The 14443-nt window shown below is 49.7% G+C and overlaps 1 protein-coding gene across 2 annotated transcripts in view; it reads right to left on the reverse strand.

The window, feature by feature from the left end:
• Window positions 1–13761: 13761 nt before the first annotated feature.
• NOP58 (NOP58 ribonucleoprotein) overlaps window positions 13762–14443 on the reverse strand; it is an 80041-nt gene continuing 79359 nt past the window's right edge. For both annotated transcript variants that reach the window (XM_085648969.1, XM_085648968.1), the window contains exon 15: window positions 13762–14088. In XM_085648969.1, coding sequence (XP_085505095.1) covers window positions 14032–14088 — 57 coding nt within the window. In that variant the 3' untranslated portion in view covers window positions 13762–14031. The remainder of the gene's footprint in view (window positions 14089–14443) is intronic.

Consider the following 14443-nt stretch of genomic DNA (forward strand, 5'->3'; position numbering starts at 1 on the left):
CTGTCGGTGTAGTTTTGCAGCTTGAAGATCTTTCTGGATTCACTATGCTGTGCATTATTCCGCGATCTTGTGGTTGGGTCCGGATTCGTAGTCTTTTCTTTGTTTTTTTTTCTTTTTTTCGTAGCCCAGGTGGGCGTCGACGTACACCATTTGGTGCACCTCCCGTGACGTCGTCGTGCTTCCTGCGGAAGTCCCACCTTTGGGGCGCCATCTTCGGGTTCTTTTTTCCTTTCCTCTTTTTTTTTTTTAACCCTAGGCGATTGATTAATCCTTCTTGTCCCTTTATCTGTATGTTTGTATTTGTTTGATCTTTTCCATTTTACCCCCTCTTCCTCCAGCCTCATCTTCCTGGCGGAGGTGGGTGGGTTCGCTAGTGAATCCAGAAAGATCTTCAAGCTGCAAAACTACACCGACAGGTAAGAAACTATTCGTTTTGCAGCGTGAATCTTTCTGGATTCACTATGCTGTGCATCGATTTTGTAGCGGTTTTCCTAGTTCTGTGGCGGCTGGGTGGTAGATGAGCGTTGGTCGTTGAAAATGTGCTGAAGCACCTTCTGTCCAACCTGTGCTTCCTTGTTCATCTGAATGTCCACGCAGTAGTGTTTCGTGAACGTGTGCACAGATGCCCAAGTTGCCGCGAGGCATATGTCCTGGATGGGCGTGTTCGCCAGGAAGGCCACGGTGGCCCCTTTCTTCCTTGTGGAGTGAGCCTGCGGCCCCTCCGCTAGCTCCTGTCCAGCCTGTTTGTGGCAGAATTGAATAGTGAGGGCAATCCACCTTGCGATGGTGCCCTTAGTCACTGGTCTACCCAAGAAGCTAGTAGCAAAGGACACAAACAGCTGTTTCGACTTCCTGAGTTCCTTGGTTCTCTCAATGTAGTGCATCACCGCTCTTCTGGCATCGAGGGTGTGCAGTGCCTTTTCTGCGTTTGTAGTCGGGTTTTGGAAGAAACTTGGTATCTGGATAGCCTGATTTATGTGGAACGCCGACACTACCTTGGGCATGAAGTGTGGGTCAGTTCTCAGGACTATTCTATCTTTGTGAATCTGAATGTAGGGTTCCTGCAGCGTTAGTGCTTGAAGCTCGCTCACCCTGCGTAGTGAGGTTATGGCCACCAGAAAGGCTGTTTTCATAGTCAACGTCTGCAGTGTTGCCTTGTGAATGGGTTCAAACGGTGCCTTCATGAGCTCCGTCAGGACCACATTCAGATTCCATGCCGGCGGCGGCAACCTTTTCGGGGGGGCCATCCTTTTGGCTCCCTCCATGAATCTCCTCACCACCTGCGAGCTGAAGAAACTTCCACCTTTTTCACCTCTGGTGTAGGCCACGATGGCCACTAGGTGTACCCTTAGTGAGCTCGAGCAGAGGTTACTCTTTAGAAGGTGTGTGAGGTACCTCAGTACTGTCGAGTCTCTTGTCATTCTGTTTTGCAGGCCCTTTTTCCGGCACCACACAGTGAACCTCTTCCATTTTGCGCTGTAGCATTTTCGTGTAGTTGGTTTCCTCGCCTCCCGTAGCACTCGCATCGTGCTCGGCGGCAATCTTAGGTGTGCGAACTCTAGGTCTTCAGGAGCCATGCCGCCAGGTTGAGGGTCTCTGGCTCTGGGTGCAGGACCTCTCCGTTTTGCATTGAGAGCAGGTCCTTCCTCCTCGCGAACCTGTATGGGTCGCCTTGTGCCATTTCTTGAATTTGTGAGAACCATGTCTGCCTCGCCCACTGGGGAGCCACCAGGATCAGGGTCATGTTGCTGGTTCTGCACTTGTCGAGCACTCTGTGCAACAGGGGTATCGGTGGAAAGGCGTAGGCAAATGTCCTCGACCAGCTTATCCATAGGGCATTTCCCTTGGATAGCTGATCTGGTTGCCTGGACGCGAAGCTTTGGCATTTTGCATTGTGGCGTGTTGCAAAAAGGTCTATTGTGGGAGTCCCCCATCTCCGGAAGATTTTCTCCGTCTCCTGGCCATTGAGCTCCCACTCGTGTGATGCTGAGGTCTGCCTGCTTAGCCAGTCTGCCTCCACATTGTCCTTCCCCGGTAGGTGAATTGCCAGTAGATCTATCCTGAGAAGTATGGCCCATCTCCAAATCTCCTGAGCTAGGGATGAGAGCGGGAACGACTGTGTCCCCCCTTGTTTGTTGATGTAGAACATCGCCGTGGTGTTGTCTGTTTGGACCAACACCCTCTTGTTGAACAGGTGCCTCTGGAATGCCTTCAGGGCTAGCAGGATTGTTTTCAACTCGAGGTAGTTGATATGGCGGACCGCATCTGCTGGGGCCCATAGACCCCTCACTCTGAGGTTGTCCATGTGCGCTCCCCATCCCTTCTGCGATGCGTCCGTGGTAATGGTCACTGTTGGGATTGGTGGTGTCAGGCTTCTCCCTGCTGTTATGTTGTCTCTGTTCCACCAAGTTATCTCCTCCTGCACTGCGTGCGTAACAACCACTAGATCCTCCCAGCTTCCTTTTGCTTGTGACCATTGTTGTTGTAGCCATTCCTGGAATGGTCTCATGTGCAGGCGTACATTCGGCACCAGCTGGATACAGGACGCCATCATCTCCATCATCTTGCTCACAGCCCTCACTGTCAGAGCTCGCCCCTTCTGGTAGAGCTTCGCCTCCTTCAGTAGAGCCTCTGTCCTCCTCTCGCTGGGCACTACTGTACTGTTGCGGGAGTTGATCTTTGCCCCCAGGAAAATCTTCACCTGCTCCGGTTCCATCGATGATTTTCCCCAGTGGATCGAGAATCCCAGATTTGTGAGGGTGTCTGTTACGCGTTTTGCGTGCCTCTCGCACTTTCCGCGTGAGTTTGCCTTGACCAGCCAGTCGTCCAAGTAGGGGTAGACATGTATTCCCTGCCTTCGTAGGTGCGCCGCTACCGCCGACAGGCATTTTGTGAAGACCATTGGTGCTGATTTTAATCCGAAGGCCAGGGTCGTGAACTGGTAGTGTTCTTGTTCGATGTTGAATCTTAGAAGGCCCTTGTGCCTTCTGTTTATTGGGATGTGAAGATAGGCATCCTTGAGGTCCACGGTGACCATGAAGTCCCCTTCTCTTATCTGTGGCAGAACCTCCTGCAGTGAAGTCATTTTGAACCTTTGCGTTCTGATGAACTTGTTTAGGTAACGGAGGTCTAGTATGGGTCTGAGGTCTCCGTCTACCTTCGGAACCACGAAGTAGTTTGAGTAGACCCCTTTGTTGCGTTCTCTGAACGGCACTGTCTCTATGGCTCCCTTTTGCAGGAGTTTCCGCGTTTCTTCTCTGAGTATTGCCAGTTCTTGGGCCGATCTCAGTCTTCCCCTTGGTTTCCTGTTCGGAGGTCTTTTCTCCAAATCTACGCAGTACCCGTACTGCACAACGTTCCGTATCCACTTGTCTGTGGTTATACGCCGCCACTCCTGAAGGTAGAACCTCAGTCTTCCGCCTACTGGTGTCGTATGCTCATAGGCTCTTGAATTTTCTCTTCCCCCTGATGACACTTTTTTGCGCCTCACCCTTGGGGTCCTGGCGAGGGTAGGCGTCCTCTTGCGTGCTGAGTCACTTCGTCGAGGGCTGTTCGCCCCCTCTCCTCCTTTGGCCACGTCCGTTCCCTCTCCCGCGAAAGGACTGGCCCCGAGGTTGATATTGCCAGTTTTGCTTCTGCTGACCTTGTCCGTGACCTTCACCCTGCTGACCTTGTTGGAACGCCTGGTGCGACGTCCCCTGCTGGCTTCCTCCCCTACCGTAGGGTCTTCGAGGGATTTCCTCGCCTCATTCCCCTCAGCTGCAGGGCCCCCATGGACCTCGCCGTCTCGTTTTCTTTTTTCAGCTGGGTGAGCTTGTCGTCCACTGTTGCTCCAAACAGTGTCTCTCCATTGAAGGGGGTGCCAAGGATGTTGTTCTGCACTTCCGGTTTGAATCCCGAGATTCTTAGCCATGCATGCCTCCTCTCTGTGACCCCTATGGCCATGAGTCTTGCTGAAGTTTCTGCCCCATCCAACGCCGTCTTTATACAGGAGTTGGCGATGTTTTTGCCTTCCTCTATCAGGTGATTCGCTCTCTGCCGGTATTCTTCGGGGAGGTGCTTTACTAACTCCCCCATCTCATCCCAGTGCTGGTATTGGTGTCTATTGAGGAGTGCATTTGAATTCGCCATGCGCCAGTGCATTGCGGCGTTCCTCTCGACCTTTCTTCCTGTGAGGTCAATCCTCCTGCTCTCCTTATCCGGGGGTGGGCCCGAAGTTGCTGGTACGTTGGCCCTTCTCCTGGCCGTGGAGGCTATGATGGAGTCCGCGGTCACACTACCCTTGATGTAAGGGGGGTCCAGGGAGGAGTGCTTATATTTCTTCTCTGTCCTGGGCGTGATCGACCGGCAGGTCGCAGGTTCCTTGAATGCTTCTCTCCCCTGATTCATCACGCTTTGTAGCATGGGGAGGAACTGGCTCCTTGTCTGGATGGGGAGCAGTGTCTCGACGAGAAAAATCGGCTTTCGGTTTCTCCTCGTCGAGTTTGACGCCGAAGGCCATTGCTGCGCTCCTGACCACCATATTGTAGACCCCGATGTCGTCGGGTGGCGAAGGCCTCGAAGGGTACGTGTCCACGGGCTCCTCCGGGTTTTCGGTGTCGAGATCGTGCCATTCGACGTCGTTGCTGGTAGATGCCGCCGATTCGTAGAACGACCGTTGGTCTTCTTCCTCGGCTTCTCCCTCATAATAGGGGTCTTCTTCCTCTTCGAGTTCCCTTGTCAGCCCTTCGGCGTCGAACTCGTCTTCGACCTCCTCGACGTCCGCTGATGGAACCGTTGGAATCTTGAATTTCCTCATTCTGGCGTCGAACTCCTTCTTTCTTTGAAGGATGTTCTCCATTTCGGCCTCGAGCCGCCTCTTCTTTTTTTCCATCTCGGAGATGCTTTCGGCGTCGACCGCGGGTCTTTTCGATGAAACTTGCGTCGACGTCGAACGTTCTTTCTGCGTCGATCGGCCCGTTTCATGGGATGCTTTCGACGACCCTTGCCTTTCGGCGTCTTTCGGCACCAGGGAGTCCTTATCTAAGGATCCGCTCGGCCTCTTGTCCGTGGTTCCCCCTTTGGACGTCGAAGTTTTCGGCGCCGGGGCTCCCTTCGTGGACTTTGACTCAGATTTTCTCGAGTCACCCTCGTGTTGTCGAGGTACTTTCTGTTTTGCGCTCGACGATTCTCTTACCTCGTCTTCTTTTTTCTTGTCGGTCTCTACGACCGTGAAGTTTTCGGCTGTCTCGGCGACGTTGTCCTCTTCGTCCGAGGAGAGGCCCAGAGCGTAGAGCTTCGGGGGCTTCCCCTTGCCATCCATGCTGGCGTTGGCCCTTCTCTGCCGCTCTCTCACCCTGAGTGTCTTCGGCGCGAAGGCTGAGCAGGCGTTGCAGTCGATACTCTGGTGATCGACCGGTAGGCAGAGGTTGCAGACCGGATGCTGGTCTCTGCGCGAACTTGTGGTGGCAGTTTGGGCAGAACTTGAATGGCGTCTTGTCCATTGCGCTCAGGGTCTCTGAGCGTGCATTCTCCAAGGCCGTCGAAGAAAAGGGCGCTGGTCCTCCTTTCTTCGCGCTCCTGATGAAATCTTTTCCTTTCCTGATATCTTCTAGTGTTTCTATCGATGAAACTCGCTTTTCTTCCTTCTTCCTTCGAGTGCAATTCTGGAGCTTCCCGATGACGATCCAGACCCAACGGCGGAAAAAAGAATCTGAAGATGGCGCCCCAAAGGTGGGACTTCCGCAGGAAGCACGACGACGTCACGGGAGGTGCACCAAATGGTGTACGTCGACGCCCACCTGGGCTACGAAAAAAAAAAAAAAAAACACAAAGAAAAGACTACGAATCCGGACCCAACAACAAGATCGCAGAATAATGCACAGCATAGTGAATCCAGAAAGATTCACGCTGCAAAAATATATATATATATATATATGCCGCATGCACTGCACCCCCCCCCCCTCCCAATTCCAGCCCCGTGGAATGGCCACATATATTTGTTTTTTATGGAGGGGGCCGCGTGGGCCCCCTCCCACCCAATTCCGGCCCCGGGAACCCATCCTCCGGGGCATGGCCACATATGTTTTTTTATGGAGGGGGGCTGCGTGCCCCCTCCCTTCCCAGCCAGGGCCACTTCTAGCCACGGGGACCCCATCCCCCAGGGCAGGCCCTATCCGTTGGGGACCGTGGGGGGAGCCCCAATGCCCACACGGTCCTGCCAGCTCCCTGGGTCCTGCAGGAGACGATGGGGGTGGCTGTCCCCAGGGCCATCAAGGGCTCCAGGACAACATGTGCACAGCCCCGGGGAGGTGGTGACCCCAGGGCTCGGGAGTCTGTTATGGACCCCCGTATTTACATACTTAGTGCCCCTGTTGCAGGGGGGGGGCATAATGCCCCCCGCAAATATTTAGGGAAACCCCCCCAGGACTGCGGGGGCCCCTGCAATATGGCATGCCCCTGGGGGATAAATAATAATGAAGCGCGGGAGTCCGCGCTTTTTGTTTTTTCACAGCAGGATCCGCGGAATAAAAACAATGCTTTTTTTGGCTCTTGTGAGACCCCCTGGGCAGCCCCCGTTTTTTTTTTTCACCTTAGTTTTTCTGTTTTCTTGCGACTCGGTTCTACAGAGTCAAAAAATGGCTGCCAACCCTTCCTGATTTGGAGTGTTGACAGCAGATTAGAATAAAGCTCGTGGTCGGGAGGGTCCACGGATCCACCACGCCTCTAGATCGATATTTTTAGAATTTCTCAGGAACTATTGAACGGATTTACACCATATTTAAAAAGATCGCTCTGAGCCAAGCAGTACCTTTTTGCAAAATTTGGTGTAATTCCGTTCAGCAGTTCGGGGTGTAGCCCTGGCTAAAATTTCCTATGGAAATTAACATGGAGAAAACACTTTTTGGGACCCCCTTTTTTTCTCAGCCCCTACTTGACAGATCACCCCCAAACTTTCAGGATAGGAGCTGACCTGGATGAAACATTTTGTGGGAGAGTTTTGTGAAGATTCATCAAACAGTGCCAAAGTTGACAAAACAAAAAGCGCAATTCCTATTGAAAACTAGGTTTCAACTACAACTACCTACTGGTGACCCCCAGTAGGTAAAATGTCAATGTCTCATAATATCTATATATATCTATATATATCTATATATATCTATATATATCTATATATATATCTATATATATATAAAAAAAATGCTACTTACCAGTATGCATTTGTTCTTGGCATGTAGAGCTGCAGATCTACACACTTGTGCATAGATCGCCATCTGGTGTTGGGCCCAGATGTTTGCAGTTTTTCCTCTTGGAAAGTCTTTGGATGTCACGAGGTCGGTGACTCCTCCTTTGGATCGTATTGCGCACGGGCTTCGGCTCCATCCTCAGATTGTTTTTCGCCAGCAGGGAAAGATGGAGCATAGTAACAGTGAAGAAACCCATGTGTGTTGTATCTAAATAAGATAGACTGGAACAGATACAGGTAGCCGGGGAGGCGGTGGGCGTTTGTAGATCTGCAGCTCTACATGCCAAGAACAGATGCATACTGGTAAGTAGCATAATCCGTTCAAGGCATATGAGCTGCAGATCGCACACTTGTGCATAATTATATAGCAGTACCCACCCTTAGCGGCAACCACCCGTATCTGTGGCAGTGGTTTGAAATAATGTTTTGAGTACAGCCTGGCCCACACTAGCTTGTTGCTTACTTTGCACATCTACACAATAGTGTTTAGTGAAAGTGTGCGGTGTTGACCATGTAGCTGCTCTGCAGATATCATCTAATGGGATGTTCCCTAAAAATGCCGCTGAAGCCCCTATTTTGCGTGTAGGGTGGGCTAGGGGGAACGGAAAGCTTTTGTTTTGCTTTGTGGTAGCAAATTTGGATGCATTTTACAATCCACCTAGCAATCCCTGATTTTGAGATGGGGCTGTGCTTGTGTGGTGGAGAGAAAGAGACAAACAGTTGTTTGGTCTTTCTGAAAGGTTGTGTTCTTTGGATATAGTAAAGTAAGGCTCGTTTGACATCTAGCGTGTGCAGAGCCCTTTATGCAACGGTCTGAGGTTGCGAGAAAAATACTGGTAATTCTACAGATTGGTTTAGGTGAAAAGGGGAAATTACTTTAGGTAGGAATTTTGGGTTGGTACGGAGAACAACCTTGTTATGGTGCATTTGAAGAAAAGGTTCTTGTATGGTAAGTGCTTGTATCTCACTGACCCTTCTAAGGGAAGTGATGGCTACCAGGAAAGCTGTTTTCCATGTGAGGAATTGCAGTTCGCATTTATGCAAAGGTTCGAAGGGAGGCCCCATTAGCCTTGTGAGCACGATATTTAAGTTCCACACAGGTGAGGGTGGGACTCTGGGGGGGAATATTCTTTCGAGGCGTTCCATGAAGGCTTTAACGGCAGGTACTCTGAAAAGTGATAGGTGCTGCCTGTTTTGTAAGTAAGCTGGTGTAGCTTTTGGTGTGGTACTATCGAGAGTTCCAGCAGCGTGGTGTACCATGGTTGTCTGGCCCACGTAGGAGCTACTAGGATCAGTGTGAGGGAGTGCTGTTGTAGCCTTCGTACCACTAATGGAATGAGTGGGAGAGGCGGAAAAGCATACGCAAATTTGCCTGACCAGTTCATCCATATCGCATTTCCTTTGGACAATGGGTGTGGGTATCTGGCGGCAAAGCTTGGGCATTTTGTGTTTGTGGGTGGCGAAGAGGTCTATCTGTGGATGCATCCACATTTGAAGGAACGGATGAAGAACCTGTGGGTGAAGTTCGAAGTTCCCACTCGTGGATCTGTTGTGTCTGTCTGCTGAGCAGATCTGCCACGGTGTTGGACTCCTGGGACATGTTGAGCTAGGAGAAAGATTTTTGGGGGAATTGCCCATCTCCATATGCTCTGTGCTAATTGAGAAAGCTGTGGAGTGTGTGTGCCCCCTTGTTTTTTAATATAATACATGGCCGTCATGTTGTCTGTGTGAATGAGGACTGCCTTGCCTGAAATCCGTGGTTGAAAAGATTTCAGGGCTAGAAAGACAGCTAGTAACTCCAGATGGTTGATATGGAGTAACTTTTGTTGCAGCGTCCATGTGCCCTGCACTGTGAGGTGTAATAGATGAGCTCCCCAGCCGGAGAGCGATGCGTTCATGGTTAGTATTATTTGGGGAACCGGGTCCAGGAACGGTCGACCCTTGGAAAGGTTTGTAGTGTTCCACCCCTGCAGAGAGCAATGGGTGCGACCGTCTACCAACACCAGATCTGTCAGTTGCCCCTGAGCCTGGTTCCATTGGCGCGCTAAGCACTCTTGGAGTGGACGCATCTGGAGTCTTGCGTGAGGCACTATGAAAATGCAAGAGGCCATCATCCCTATCAGTTGCATAAACACTCGTGCTGGAAGGGAGTGTTGAAGTACGAATTTGTGTCGTAAAGCCTGAATGCTTGCAATCCTGAACAGATTGGGGTAGGCTATTGCTTTTGAGGTGTCTATGGTGGCACAGAGGTATTGTTTTATGTGGGATGGTGTTAGCTGGGACTTTTGGTGGTTCACCGTGAAGCCTAGTTGGTGAAGTAGTTGGATTGTGGTGGCAGTGTGGTGTACACATTGGTCGTATAAAGTGGCTTTTATCAGCCAATCGTCCAAGTATGGGAAGACGTGAATGTGCTGACTTCTGAGGTGTGCAGCCACCACTGCTAGGCACTTGGTGAATACCCGTGGTGCTGTTGTGACTCCGAACGGGAGCACTTTGAATTGGTAGTGTTGTCCGTCCACTACAAAACTGAGGTACTTTCTGTGAGCATGATGTACTGGAATGTGGAAGTATGCGTCTTTCAAGTCCAGTGTGGTGAGAAAGTCGTTCTGGGAGAGGAGCGGAAGTACCTGCTGAAGTGTTACCATGTGAAAATGGTCTGAGTGTATGTATGTGTTTAGGGGCCGGAGATCTAGAATAGGTTGTAGAGTCTCGTCCCTTTTTGGTATTAGAAAATATAGGGAGTAAACCCCCAAAGGGAGATTACCTCCTGCTTTAGCAATGTGGAATGTTCTTGTGACATTGGGCGTTGCCTGGGTGGAATGTTTGGGGGGGGGGGGGGGGGGGGGGAGAGAGATGTTAATTCCAGGCAGTATCCTGGAATGAATTATTTGGGTCACCCATTTGTCTGAGGTGATGGTTTACCAGGCATGAAGGATATTTTGGCGTCTGCCCCCAACTGGAGTGGAAGTAGGTGGGTAGTAGGTGTGCAGAACGGACGTTGTTTGTTTTGCCTCTGCCCTTGTTACCCCTGTAGCCGCCTCTTTGGTAACCTTTTGTAAAGGTGGTCTGAGTAGGGGACTTGTACGATGTGGACGCTGTATCTGAGGCGTAGCCTCTGGATGCACTCCGAAAGGATGAGCGGCGAAAGGAGCGTCTGGGCGGGTGTGACTGTAAGGCCCCCATGGATTTTGCTGTATCTGTGTCCTTTTTCATCTTTTCTAAGGCCTCATCCACCTTTGGCCCGAATAGATGTTCCTGGTCAAAGGGATGGTTAAGGATAGAGGCTTGTACTTCTGGTTTAAACCCAGACACTCTTAACCAAGCATGACGACGGAGAAGGATGCTGGTGTTAATGGCCCTGGAGGCTGTGTCTGCTGCGTCTAGGGCAGAGGTGTTTGTGATTGTTTTACCCTCTTGAATCAACTCGTTGGCTTTACTTTTATACTTTTCAGGGAGATGTTGCATTATGCTCTCCAATTCGTCATAATGAGCCCTGTCATATCTGGCCAGCAGTGCCTGAGTGTTTGCTATACGCCATTTGTTGGCGGCCTGGGATGCTGTGCGTTTGCCTGAAGCATCTAGTAATTTTGATTCCTTGTCAGGTGGTGGTGCATCACCTGACGCTTGTGAGTTTGCCCTTTTACGTGCCGTAGATACCACTAAGGAATCTAGTGGCGCTGGTCCTCTGATGTAAGAGGGATCTGAGGGAGCATGTTTGTACTACTTCGATACGTGGGTTAAGGACCCTGGCTCTCACTGGGTCTTTAAAAACTGCTGCCGCATGCTTTACCACCCCTTTGAGCATGGGCAGTATGGAGGTGGACCTCTGTGTAGTATCGAATGTGTCTAGGAGGAAATCTTCCTCCACAGGATCATTATGCATGTACACCCCATGATAATGTGCTGCTCTTTGCAGAAGATGGTTAAACCCTAGTGAATCTTCAGGTGGAGATGGTCTAGAGGGGTAAATATCGTCTTGTGGGACGTTGGGAATATCTGGTATATGGTAATCGTCCCATGGGTCTGGAGATCCTGTAGGAGTGGGTCTTGTGGCACATCCCCTGTATCATAATACGGGTCCCCATGATCGTCATCGTCTGGAGATGGAGTAGGAGAACGATGAGGTGGGGGTGGAGAGGGTGGAGGTATTCTGAATGGAGAGGTAGCAGAGTCCTTCCTCTTTGGAGGAAGAGGCGGAGCAGGCTTCTCCAAATGTCTTTTAGTAGAGAGCGTCAAATGTCCAGTTTTTGGATCCTTGGTAAGAGTCTTTTGCAAGGGATCTGGTGTAAATAACTCTGGTGAGGTAATTTGGTCCGTCGGCGGCGAAGGAGTCGGGGCCGATGATTTTTGTAGGTTTTTCCGTGCCAGTTTGTTTAGAACCCGGCTTGGGACCCTCCGGTCTCTTGGTCAGCGGCGAGATGTGCTTCGGCTTGGAAGTGTCGGTGCCGGTGGCCTAGTGTGGTTTGGTCGGCACCGAAAGTGGCGTCGGTGCCGAAGAGCCGGGTTTCGACACCGAGGGCTTCGGTGCGGAGCTCGGTGTCGAGGTGGAGGCCATCTTTTTCGGTGCCGAAGTATGTTTCTCGGCACCGCTGGCAGGCTGGCTCGAGCCCAAGCCGCCGGAAGGCTTACTTGGCTTCTTCACCGGACCCGAAGGTGGGGTGTGTGAAGCAGTGTCTCTAGTCTTGCTTAGGCCCGGAGGCGAAGGCGTGACCGAAGCCTTTTTGGGTGTCAGCGCGGGTGTGGGAGGGGGTAGATTGGTACTCACGACCCTCTGCGCCGGGGTGATGTCCTCCACATCTGACTCGTTGGCCTCGGAAGCGCTGACTAGGTCCTCTTCGGTACGATGATGTTCCGGATCGTCGATGTCGTCTCCGAAGATGTCAACTGGAATGGATGTCGAGGAGTGTGCCATGTTCCTTCTGGCTCTTCGGTCCCGAATAGTCTTTTTGGATCGGAAAGACTTACAGGCCGGACAGTCTCGCGCCTCGTGTTCCGGGGAGAGGCAAAGGTTGCATACCTCATGAAGATCGGTGTAGGTAAATTTGGACCCACATTGAGGGCACTTTTTCAATGGATTTCTTTCCATGAGCCGGGACCAGAGCCTGGGTAGGCCCGAAGGCCGCCGTCGACGACGACTGGAACCGAAGGTTTGTGTCGATGAGAACGCGCGTTGATTGAAGAGATCCAGCGATTAGGGTGAGGATTGCGCCTCGATCGAACTGGAAGCTGTTTGGAACCGGAGCGCGAAGATCACATCCGAGCCCGATGGCGGAAAAAAACAATCTGGAGCCGAAGCCCATGCGCAATACGATCCAAAGGAGGAGTCACCGACCTCGTGACTTCCAAAGATTTTCCAAGAGGAAAAACAAACTGCAAACATCCGGGCCCAACACCAGATGGCGATCTATGCAAAAGTGTGTAATCTGCAGCTCATATGCCTCGAACATAAAATTATTGTAATCTTAGCATGAATACTATTTTTTAGGGGGGGCAACTTTACTCCCATTCTTAATGAAGTAATACAACAAAAAAAAAGTTCTGTCACCTTCAAAGGAGAAGCCACAAATCCTAGGCACATTCAATATGGGAACAAGCCAGTAGGCCTCACCACTCGGACCTATAGTGTTTGCGGATACTGCAAACCATTGGCAAACAAATAAAAACAATTATGCAGTTAAGGTTGCAAGGTGCATAATTCTGTAGAAGCATGCACCAGTCCCTGAAGATGCATGGAGAATGATGCAGGCGTAATTTCCCTTTTTCTGTTAATGAAAAATCCAAGATGGTGAATGCAACTTTTTTTGCAGGATGAAGCCGTGGGAGAGTAGGGTAACGTAAAACAAGGAAGAGCACATGAGAAAAAAACACCACTGAGCATGCATTGGCAAACAAATACAAAAACAATTATGCAGTTACGGTTGCAAGGTGCATAATTCTGTAGAAGCATGCACCAGTCCCTGAAGATGCCTGGAGAATGATGCAGGCGTAATTTCCCTTTTTCTGTTAATGAAAAATCCAAGATGGTGAATGCAACTTTTTTTTTGCAGGATGTAGCCGTGGGAGAGTAGGGTAAAGTAACACAAGGAAGAGCACAACACTGAGCACATGAGAGAAAACACCACTGAGCATGTAGGAGGGTTGCCGATGTTTGCACACTTGAGTATGAGAAAAAACATGAAGCTTAAAAAAGTAGTTCCCTAAATGCAAGTAGAGGAAGGACAATGCCATCCAATCAAAAGGATATTTAGAGGCTTTTGTTCAGTGGAAGGACAACAAGGGAAGACAAGCCACCTAATAAGCCAGCAAATGAGGGACAATAAAGCCAACCGATAATATGCAGCCACCGAGCTCAATGCACATAATATTGTGTGCTGTCTGATATAGGAGTCCTAAAAAAATGACACAAATGTGGCCTGGATTTTTTTTGTGGTGTGGTCATGAAAGCTTAAAAGCAAACTTCCCCAAATATCAAAATAACAGCCTCAGCACTCAAGGAGGTACACAAACTTCTTACTACTTCAATAATTAAACCAATCTTTAAAATAGGTTACCTTTTTATAAGAATTACAAAATAAAAATACAAGAAACTGAAATTGGCAACGATCTTCCTCCCAATTAACGGTATCACCATTAGTCCGAGTAGAAAAACAACAAGGCTCATGATCTTCGGTTCAGGGTAAATAATCTTAACCCTCTTTTCCAACACCTCTCTCCATACAGAACTTTCTGCAAGGACATTCAGCGATGAATTTCACAAAGTGTCCAGGGTATAAGATTAAGAACGGAGTCCAGACTGGGTATTTCAATTAATCCTCTGTAGGCTCTTCTTTGATTTTCTTTTTCTTCTTCTTCTTTTTTGGTGGCTGTAAAAATAAAATCAAAATAACCCTCAACACAAAAAGTAATATGGTCACAACAACAAATAAGATAGGTGGGGATTTTGCCAATCATTCACTTGTTCAAATGTTGAAGGATTTGTCAATACTGCGGATCATAAGAAAATGAGTATAAAAACACAAATGTAGTACGTATGCAGATGCAGAGTGTAATATGCCATTTAATACTATTGTGGAAATGTGTGTGTTGCCATGGCATGGGTTAAATCAGAGCAGAGATAAAGCATTGAAGAGGCTGCGTGACTTAGCAAACTTGTAACAGTATCTGTGAGAATCATTGTACTATTTTAATATGGATTTGATCTTTTCACTGTAAGAATGC

The sequence above is a fragment of the Triturus cristatus genome, chromosome 3_2 (genome assembly GCF_964204655.1).
Source record: "Triturus cristatus chromosome 3_2, aTriCri1.1, whole genome shotgun sequence".
Lineage (NCBI taxonomy): Eukaryota > Metazoa > Chordata > Amphibia > Caudata > Salamandridae > Triturus > Triturus cristatus.